The sequence below is a fragment of the Saprolegnia parasitica genome (genome assembly GCF_000151545.1).
Source record: "Saprolegnia parasitica CBS 223.65 unplaced genomic scaffold supercont2.103, whole genome shotgun sequence".
NCBI classification, from domain to species: Eukaryota; Oomycota; class Saprolegniomycetes; order Saprolegniales; family Saprolegniaceae; genus Saprolegnia; species Saprolegnia parasitica.
This window is the reverse complement of record NW_012156497.1, coordinates 106,479-116,601: the sequence shown is the minus strand read 5'-3', so window position 1 is coordinate 116,601 and position 10,123 is coordinate 106,479. Positions and strand designations below refer to the sequence as shown.

Sequence of the window (10,123 nt, the reverse complement as noted above, 5' to 3'; positions counted from 1 at the left end):
TTTACACTGAATTGTTTACGAGGCCTCGGTTGGATTGTGTGTTCGACTGCGGGCACCAGCATCGTGTTGAACTCGATCGTTTTACTTTCGTGTATGAATACCGGTAGTTGGATCGCCGAGTCGTCACACTTATTTTATTTATTTCGTCGCACAAATCATCGCACCATTCCCACCCTCGCAGAATGCTTTCGACCCCAGCGTCTACAAACGCCGCGCCTCGATCGCTCGGTGGACCGCAAATGTGACGGACACGTCCCCATTCCACCCTCAATTGGCTCGTGACAAATATTGTTTGTCTTGAAGGCGCGGCAAATGATCGGCTATAGCTAGAGGAAAATATTCAAATGATTTTCGCGTTCCACGCCAGCGTCCAAAGCGTTTTGAAATCACTCTACCATTTGCCACCCGTGCCCCTATTGGCGATGGAGCGCTGCCAGTATACGTACAAGACGTGCCCGCACCCGCGCTCGAAGAAGAAGAATGGCCAGCTCCACTCCTTCTGCGAGTTTCATCGAACCAAAGCCAACGCGATTCAAAAGGTCTACGCTGCTCGCAAGCGACTTCGTGACGCGACCGAGTTGCGCCCTATTCAGCATGCACCCCCGGCCCCGACCTTTGACCTCGACGACCTTGAATTTCTGCGCGAATGGCTCGACGACCACGACAACGACGACACCAGAGGGACTTGCAACGAGCTGTCGTGGGACGACGTTGCGAGCATGCTTGATAATATATAAGTGCAATAAAATTGTTTTAGATTATATGGGTTTTATGCTTGAAATGGTACAGACGCAGCTCGAATCGCCACCGTACAGCACGCTAGGATCGTGCACGCTAAGGTACCGGTACTGTAGTAATGGAGACTGATGGGGCAGATGCGCGAGACACGTGCGGTCACTAAGCAACCGCATTTCCTGACGAGATCTTTCACGTTACGTCACAAGGCACCATCGTGGGTCGGGTTTCTCAGTAAAGGTCACGGTTGACGATTCTGGAAGCGCTTGCGCTTCGAGCGAGCAAAGCTTGTATTTTGTATGGTCGGATTCCTAGCTCACGTTGTCGTTTAGTAACTATAAGGTGGCCGCGAACTGAGCCCAACTGACCATGTGGCGTCAGTGTGCGCGAACTACAGACGCACCTGTGGGCCACGATGTTGCCATACGCGTCTAAAATGTAAGTTGCACTTGGGGCTCGCGCACTGTGGCGCGCGAACGGCCAATCGTGGGATGGGGATATGACGTGTTTACGCTGGTGCATGACCCCGTATTAGTACCGGTACGGTCGTCGTGGAGTTGCCCTTCGCTGGAACGACGTAGTACGTGCATCCCCGCTACCTTGTACGTGAACTCGATGCGACTTTCTTTACTAATAAGCAGTGCTCGCGCCTGAATCGCACGGCTGACTACTCCTTCTTCTTCTTCCAACGTGGTGCATCCTCACGATTTATTCTTTTAACGGCTACATGGCTGCCACACCTTCGTGTTTTTGCACGCAGCACTGGGTTAGGGAAGCAAACTCGACTTATACTCGCTACGACTGACAATAAGTTTGCTGTCTCCACGATTGCTGTCCTCAATACTCAGTACTAGTATTCCCTTTGAATTGGAACCTGAATTGGAACCTGAATTGGAACCTGAGCTTGCGAGGCCTATCAGATTTGAAATGCGTCTGGCAAATTTCAGCTGGCCATCGGCGCCAAGTTCGGGCATGGTCCCCACGGCGCCGGTGATTATGAACCCCTCGCAGCTGCTGTGAGTACTTCTATCGTATGGGTCGCCATTCCAACCCCACCAAATCCAGAGTTTGATGTGAGTTCCAAAGATCATTCATTTTCCATTTGTCCGTGGTCTCCACACTCTTACCGATTATTGACAACTATGCACCGCAAGCCTTCCAAGCAATCGGCCGACCTCGCGCTTTGCCAGTACACGTACAAGCCGTGCTCGCACCCACGCTCGACCAAGCGCAACGGCGCCCTCCACCTCCTCTGCGAGTTCCACCGCACCAAGGCCAACCGCATCCAGCAGGCGTACGCAGCCAAGAAGCGCCTCCGCCAAATGGAAGCGTTCGCGCCCGCGTCGCCGACGTCGACGGATACGACGTGGCAAGCGGTGCCCGAGCTCACGTTTTCGCCCGACGACTTGCGTGCGATCGAGGCCATGGCCTTTGCTGAGCCGTCGGACCATGCTGCCGTGCTCGAATCGGTCTTTCGTGACTTTTTGAGCGACCCCCTCGACTGCTACAGCCTCTAAGCACAGCACCATTTAATTTAATACCTAGACACCCTTGTACCCTTCGCACAGTCAGCTATTTTGTGAATGTTTGCAAAAACAAGCAGGACCATCCTAAGTGATCGGCATGGGACTGACTGGTCGATGGGCACTCGATGGAGATCTAATCAAGGTCGGGCAACGACGACGAGCTCCAAACGATACGCGCCGAGAAGCTGGCTACTCGCCCGTGAGCTTTCCCTGGAGCGTAGAGGGATACCTACTACGTTGCTCTACTGGCATGCAGCAGAGAGTATCGGGGCAGTGCCAGAATGTGTCGCAATGCAGCGAGAGGGATAAGACACCGATTCTCGCTGCTGCGGGGGCTCTGCGGGTGCGTCGACACGAGCCGGTCAAACCCAACGCTCGTTGGTTTTCGGTCGTCACTAGTACGTCGATGCATAGAGCAGGGAGCACTCTGGCAGCACGACGCCCGAGCAGTCGATATGGAAAAGCATCGACTACTCGGGCGTCGTGCGGCAGAGTGCTATACGCACCCGATCCATCCGAGTACTGCGAGTACATTTACATACACTTTTACGCTACTCTGTACGGTACGAGCATATCCTGCGCGTGCATTCGGGAAGAGCAAGAGGCAGTTGCCTCGCGTTGCTTCGAAGGACGACAAGGTCTGCTTGTTTGAATAAACGGCCACTTCGCGCTCACCTGAAGAGCCAACCGTCCGTGCTGCATACCAGTCGTCTGCAACCGTGCAGACGGCCTGTGTCGCAGACAGACTATATCTGCAACTCCGTGATGCACTTCAACATAGCACTGGTCTTATCGGCGATAAGACCAGTGCGATACAAAATGCGCAAAAACGTAATGTTCATGCTCTCGCCACGCACCCAAGATTGTGCGTACTCCATCGCACTGCCTGGCACCGACTCGCAAGTTGCGAGCCAACCGCAAAGGCTTCGAACTTCTAGAACTTACTTTTTTCCATTTAAATGGATAGGACCTGGCACCAACTTCGCCACCAACTCTAGCACCAACTATTAATAGCTGCTGTTGGCGCCTGCGACGAGCGCTCGTTCGCAGTGTCTCGTCATCAACAACTGGCGTCTAAACTGCAACGGGCGCATGACGGCTGCGTTCTGTTTGGGCTCGAGCGAAGCCTTCGGTGCCGGTAGCGCAGCGGTGCATATTACTCGTGCACACGTTAGGGACGCATTGCTTTTGATAACGCTGTACCAATACTACATCATTTATTACTTGGTGAATAGTAAAGTGCAGCTCAAGTAGCTTCAAGCGGCAGCAACATTTCGGCGCAACGTTGAAGCACTTGGCGCCTCGATAGCGGACAGGGGCAGCTGATAGGGGCTGGTCGACCAAGTCTCGAACGCCCGCGCAGGTACAGGTACGTAGGTGACGACGAACCGGTACAGTGCTATGTGTCCACGGACCGGAGCTGATGCGGGCCACAAACTGATGCGGGCCACGGCCATCGTGCGTGGAGTCTCTATCAAGATGACCTGTCCCAGGATGTCCATTGTGACAGCCACGACTTCCTTGCCAGCTGGTGCGTAGAAAGCCAACGCGTTGCCTGAGTCTCCACCAACAGACGCTGCCTCGACCACGAAGTCGATGAAGTCGAGTTTGCACCAGAGTTTGGCCGCGTGTCTATGCAGATGATTGGCCCCACTTTTCAATGCACTCCAAGTTAGTTCGGAAGTACTACTTGCATGTAGGACGACTCTGCTATCGTTCCGGTCGACCGATGATCGCACCACAGCTCGTGCTTTGAGACGTGCCGCGAACGTCGTGCGAGAAGAACAAGTCGCGCGAGGGTCTGCGGGCATATGGAGCTGTCCCAACGACCCATCTGCGCCGCGCCAGTGCCACAAGTTTGGTCGGAGCACTCGTTGTCGTAAACACTCCATGCGTGCAGCCATTCCTGTATTCACCACGAGACCGCACAAAAGAGAATGGCAGCCGCAACCACATCGATCTGCAAGTACACGTACAAGCCATGCACACATCCGCGGTCGGTCAAGCGCAATGGCACGCTGCATCTCCTCTGCGAGTTTCACCGCAACAAGGCCAACGCGATCCAGAAAACGTACGCGGCCAAGAAACGTCAAAGACGTAGCGAGGCCCGGTCGTCGATTTCCAACGTCGAAGACGTCGGCAACGTTATGCTCGACACCTTTGACTGGGCTTTTCTGGACGACATGATTCTCGCCATTCAGCGCGACATCGACCCGCTCTTCCCGTGCACCTGAGCCGCCGAGATCTGCCGTATTTAATTGCCAAATGTCCAATACTGCGTCGGCGGCCCGGTCGAAGGGCACGCCTCGACGCCGTCGTACGTGTCGATATATTATTGCAATGTCGTGACGTTTTTCGGGATTTTCGTTGGAAATTCATCAAAAATGGGCGTTTCCACGATGGACGCACGGGCAAAGAGTACGGGTTAGTGCCAGCGCATCATTATTTTGGCCTCCGATTCGAAGCACGACACACGTGCCGACGGCAGAGATTGCGAGTTGCGCGCGAGTTCGCTAGTGCGTAATGCTAGTGCGGTGGCTTCAAGCGCCTTCCATTCGCCTTTTGCCCATGTCCAGCGACGACGCGTTCTGCAAGTACACGTACAAGCCGTGCACGAACCAGCGTGTTATGAAGCGCAACGGAGCGCTCCACCTCCTCTGCGCCTTCCACCGGGACCGTGCCAATGCGATCCAAAAGATCCATGCCGCCAACAAAAAAATGCGCCAAGCGCTTGCGACGATGGAACCGAGCGACTTTACCGGCCCCGACGACGGCTTTGACTTGGCGTCGGTCGTCGACGAAGACGAACTCCAATACCTCTGCGAGCTACTCCTGAGCGGCGAGAGCGACGACGAATAGAGCCCGCGATCGCTGTACACTTCAGGTGTCATCGGCGTCTGACTTATCCTTCTAACTTTAACACTACGTTCACATGCCTTGAAAGCGCCTTGTTTTGGCGCGGACTTTTTCGAGCAGCGGGATTGGATATGAAACCTTATGTAAAAAAGCATGGCCCAAATCAGTCGCTGCAGCGATGTCGCCATTAGGAATCTCGTATGCGTTACGCCGTCGTCAACTTCGCCCTCTTGAGGTCCTCACTGCGAAGTGCCCAGACCAGCCAGTTAGTAGGGCCTCGTTCATGGAAAGAAATACCAATCAAGCAACTCGTGCGTACCACGGCGCATGTCCGACCCTCCATGGACGCGTGATCTCGACAGCCCTCAACAGGGTGGAACGGTATCAGGAAGGTTTATCATCCGACATCTGAAGGCTCATCAACTAACATCTGAAGGTTAATCAACCAACACCATCTGAGCATCTCGAGGTTAATCAACCGAGCAAGTCAACGAGTTACTCACATTTGGTCCACGACGCGGCGTCTTCCAGCTTCAAAAACATCAAACAATCTTATTTCATGGTCTGATCCCGGTGTGTATACTGTACCTCGAGACCAAATAGGTTACGAATCGGTGAACTGGTCGAGTGCGATGACTTGCCTGGATACTGGCGCCGGCGACGTCGCAAAGGCGTCCTAGATGTGCTCGGGTCCAAACCTAAACGTACTGGATGCCATCACAAGTACCAATAGTACGAAAATTGGTTCGGTGGGAAGGAGCCCCATGGTCCGACGACGTCTCTCATTCTGTACCTACGGACCCATTGTATGCACCAGCGAGCAACCATGAAACCCGGTGCTTGCGATTGGGCGGCATCGTTCGCTCACAGACGATTGTGGCTCTGCATCATCGCACATTGCACTTTGGACGCTAAACCGCCTGACGCTTCGAGCACCCACAAACATATTAGCGAGTCCACAGCGTGTCATTCCACCTGGCGCTTACATTGCTCGTTTGGGTAGCGGGTAGCTACGAAGCAAACAACCAAAAGGTCGATCTTACGTGCGGTCCACGCCCCGTGTCTCACTGATCGGTGCCAGCTCAACGTTCCAGCAGCGCACCGAGGTAGTTCTCATGTGCCATTTTGCACCTTGTCGTCACGCTTGGTAAGGTGCCAACCGCCCTTCTCGACGCGCCAGCCCAACTTTGCCTTGCTCTCACATTTCCTTGGCGCTCTGTCGACTTCTATTTGTCATGTTTCCGGATCTGCCAGAGTCCGCGGTGCACAAACAACGCAATGAGGGGAGAGCCATCTCCCAGAAAGCAAGCACTTGTATTCCGCTACGTATGCCACGAAGGCAGGTTCGGACTGATGCTATAAGGCTATGAGGGTCAGCGCTGTGGATAGAACGATAGGTTGTGCCGGATGAGACCAGCTGCAAGAGGGTGAATCACTATCGTAAGGTCGCTATCAAACATCATCCTATCTACACCATGCACACAGACGACGCTGACTCTTGGCTACACTTGCTGGTATTGGCTGGACATGGCTCAACTCAACCAGATAAAACGCTGATCGCCGCGAACCCATCACTTCTGTCTGCCTTGACGGAGTATGTGTCGAGGGTAAATCGGACTTGGACTCGTGTCCTCCATGTCGCTACTAACCGCTACGAGGAGCCATCGTCGTCGACCATAGGAGTCGCGAGAATTTATTTTGCAGTCGGACGCGACGACGCATGTGCCAACTGCGCTGGGATACGAAAAGCACGCGCCTCGTACGACTGCAGCCCTGGATTTACTGGCGATAATTCAAATAGGCAAAGCTAATATATATTCACTTGGCGATTCATCTATCAACACCACGAGTGCATGTCCAATGACATATTAAGCTGTGCGTGTTCGATCCATGTCCAACCGCAACCACACATTATGTTACGAGAAGCAGCTGCGCAAATCAATGCTACCAGCGCCTATACAATCCTGCGAGGGAGTGGACGCACGGCAAGCCACTACAGTGCCTTTTGAGCCGTCCTACAAGACAAGCGTATTTGTTTGCTTGTAGTAGTATCCTGGCTCTAACAGCCACCGTAGCAACAACAGCCCTCAGCAACCACTCCAGCAGCGCAAAATTGCGTGATAGCCAATCACTCACTTTGCCACAATTTTACACGTTCATTTGTCGTTGATTTGCGAACCGGTACCATCATAGCACCACTCGTTGAATCGCCGTAGACACCAAAAGTATCACTCTATCGTGTTGTTGGGTTGGAATAGCACACTCGGTTGGAATAGCACGTTGTTGCGACAGCGACATACATATACACCCGGCACGCTCCAAAATGCATGTATATATATATATGAACGTGTTTCGCGTTATCTTCGTTGTTACAAAGAATGTATGTATAGTTTATAAATCAAAATAGTTCAAATAGGATGGCATATTCTTCGTCCGTCAAGTGCGTCGTCGATGTCGACGATGTTGCTGTCGTCGACGGTGCCTCGTGCGCGTTCAGGATGGCTTCGAGGTAGGCCAATTCAATTGCATCCATCGTCAAGCTCGTCGGCGCCAGCTGCGGCGACGCGTTCTCAAGGGCGCGCCGCATCTTGCGCTTCTTGGCGTGGGTTTTTTGGACCTCGTTGGCCTTGTCGCGGTGGTAGTCGCAGAGCATGTGGAGGTCGCCGTTCTTCTTGGTCGTGCGCGGGTTCAAGCACGGCTTGTACGTGTACTTGCAGCGAAGACTTTCCTCCATAGTTGTTGCAAGTAGATAAAGATTAAATGTGCACTTACTAGGGTAGCCATGGCGATGTGTGTCGTATATTGTCTCCATGTCCACAGAGACTTCGCGGGTTGGTGGCAGAAACTTTCGCGCGCAACGCCAGGCATAAACACGACATGTGATTGGCTATCGCAACGAACAAAGCGTCTGATTGGCTCATTGCCATGAGGTAATGGCGGTGCGTTCTGGCTTCTTACGACGCCATGCAGCACACTCACGTAAGCGTCAAAGGCGACTGTTTCCTGACTGCGCTTGGATAGACCCTTGGTCAGGGTAGAGTGCTAAAGTACAGGCCTGAGCGCGAGGCATCCGCTGCGGCCACGGTGCGTGCATACTCTTTGGGTCTGCAGCATCGTCGAGATCTGAGATCGTATGAGGCCGATCCCACCCAACTTTGTAACACCTGTGTAAGTCCGCGGTACGGTGACCAACCAATAAGCGGCCAAAGAATAAATCCATTGGATTATTCTCCATACGAAGTCTGACGTTGGACAGCAACCAAGGGCGTTCGTTTTGGACAGAGTTGGACTGAACATGCTTATCGCTGCGATGATGGAATGGAAGCTGTCGGAAACGTCGGAGGCCGTCACATTTCAACTTTTCTCCTCCCAACTAGCACACAAACATGATCTCGCCAAAGCACAACAACAACCCAATGCTGTGCAAGTACACGTACAAGGCGTGCTATAACCCGCGCACGACCAAGAAGAACGGCGACCTCCACATGCTCTGCGACTACCACCGCGACAAGGCCAACGAGGTCCAAAAAACCCACGCCAAGAAGCGCAAGCTGCTCCGGGCCGCGCAAAAGGCCGCGCTGCTGCAGTCGCCGCCGCCGACCACCAATGTCTTGGACCTCCAGTTTCTCAGTACCCTCTTGGACGACGCATGGGCACCGCTGAACGTGGCCGCCGACTCGACAGCGCTGACCGAGGACGAGTGTGCAATCCTCTTTGCCCTCTTTTAGAGGCGCCCACAACTTATTCTTATTGTAATATATACCTTCCCACGTTATCCAGGTTGCGAGCGACCTACACTATGTTCTTATGCTGACGGTGCGGTGTAGAAGCATCTTTGCGCTACAGCGTCAGTCGCACGCGTTTGGGTGTGAGAAGGATGGCGCAAGGAACACGGAGTCGGAAAAGGCCGCCCGTGGGGACGGACTGAGAACTGTGTTGTTGTTGAACTGAGTTATATTACATGCAATTATAAAGATATGGTGGACTTCCTAATGCGCTCGTGAGGCCTGGCCGGTGCGTCAGCGAGGAGCGTTAGTGGTCGTGATTCGAGATTGTGCGAAGGACCAGGTAGCGTGCGCACCAAGGGTCGTCGCGGAGACCGACCAGCGACGCGTCAAGAGATGGCACCACAGCGCGACGAGCCAAGTGCCGGATGTGCAATCGTGAGGTAGTAGCTGCTCGGATCGCGAGCGCGGTAGCGGAAAGTTGCGTCAGCGTCGAGCGGAAGACACGGTTGTTGCGTTTGAGCCAAAGACAATACCAGACGCGAGCGCGTAAGATCGGCCAGAGGGCACGAACGGACGACTTGTGGACCGAGTATGGCGTGGCGACATCGTCGTAGAGAAGGGCCGTTTCCAAGCAGTGGAAGAGGTTTTCCGCGCAAGGACGAGCGATAAGTGGCGCATGTGCTTTGCCGGCACGGTGATGCCGCTGGCTACGGCTACGACTCGCCACGCTTGTCGACGCCGACACGACGTCGCGGCCCAGTGCCTCCTTCCCACGAGATATCTGCAACTCCCCGACGACCACTTTGCCACGCCGGCCATGGTGGCTGCAGCCGTCGAGTACCGCCAACCCGAGCACATCCTGCCAAGATACGCCGACTTCATGTACCGTGTGGTGCTTGGCGCCGTCGCGATCCGCTCCCGGCTCTACTTTCTGGCCGATGACGCCCAAGTCTGTCCCGTCTGCGGCGACCTCGAGACGTACGACCATCTTCTGCTTTCGTTGCGAATTTTGTCACTGCCGTGTGGGCGGTCTTTTCAGCCGCTCGTCGACGCCCTTCGAGGCTCGAGCTTCCCACGACGCTTTTCCGCGCTCCTCTTCGAACCGCTGGTGACAGCCCACGCTACCGGTCGGCGCGCCCGTAGCCATGATGTGGTCGATCCTTCCGCGCGTGCGTGCTCAACATCGTTCTGGCTTGCCCGCACGATCTGAGTCTTTTCGCCCGAGGCGCCCCTTGTGACGCTTGAGGCAGCGCCCACGAGCCGTGTTCTTGACCAAGC

The 10,123-nt window shown here is 54.3% G+C and overlaps 6 protein-coding genes across 6 annotated transcripts; 5 read left to right on the top strand and 1 right to left on the bottom strand.

The window, feature by feature from the left end:
• Positions 1-422: 422 nt before the first annotated feature.
• Positions 423-737, top strand: SPRG_13598 (hypothetical protein; the record flags this gene model as incomplete). Its single annotated transcript, XM_012352651.1, has 1 exon — positions 423-737. The coding sequence occupies one exon, from the start codon at positions 423-425 to the stop codon at positions 735-737; it is 315 nt and encodes a 104-aa protein (XP_012208041.1).
• Positions 738-1,877: 1,140 nt separating this feature from the next.
• On the top strand, positions 1,878-2,252 carry SPRG_13597 (hypothetical protein; the record flags this gene model as incomplete). Its single annotated transcript, XM_012352650.1, has 1 exon — positions 1,878-2,252. One exon carries the CDS (start codon positions 1,878-1,880, stop codon positions 2,250-2,252), a length of 375 nt encoding a protein of 124 aa, XP_012208040.1.
• A 1,946-nt stretch (positions 2,253-4,198) lies between these two features.
• On the top strand, positions 4,199-4,495 carry SPRG_13596 (hypothetical protein; the record flags this gene model as incomplete). The annotated part of the gene is made up of 2 exons (XM_012352649.1): positions 4,199-4,332; positions 4,363-4,495. 2 exons carry the CDS (start codon positions 4,199-4,201, stop codon positions 4,493-4,495), a joined length of 267 nt encoding a protein of 88 aa, XP_012208039.1.
• A 289-nt stretch (positions 4,496-4,784) lies between these two features.
• SPRG_13595 (hypothetical protein) lies at positions 4,785-5,120 on the top strand (the record flags this gene model as incomplete). The annotated part of the gene is made up of 1 exon (XM_012352648.1): positions 4,785-5,120. One exon carries the CDS (start codon positions 4,785-4,787, stop codon positions 5,118-5,120), a length of 336 nt encoding a protein of 111 aa, XP_012208038.1.
• A 2,395-nt stretch (positions 5,121-7,515) lies between these two features.
• On the bottom strand, positions 7,516-7,851 carry SPRG_13594 (hypothetical protein; the record flags this gene model as incomplete). Its single annotated transcript, XM_012352647.1, has 1 exon — positions 7,516-7,851. The coding sequence occupies one exon, from the start codon at positions 7,849-7,851 to the stop codon at positions 7,516-7,518; it is 336 nt and encodes a 111-aa protein (XP_012208037.1).
• Positions 7,852-8,503: 652 nt separating this feature from the next.
• Positions 8,504-8,845, top strand: SPRG_13593 (hypothetical protein; the record flags this gene model as incomplete). The annotated part of the gene is made up of 1 exon (XM_012352646.1): positions 8,504-8,845. One exon carries the CDS (start codon positions 8,504-8,506, stop codon positions 8,843-8,845), a length of 342 nt encoding a protein of 113 aa, XP_012208036.1.
• Positions 8,846-10,123: the final 1,278 nt, after the last annotated feature.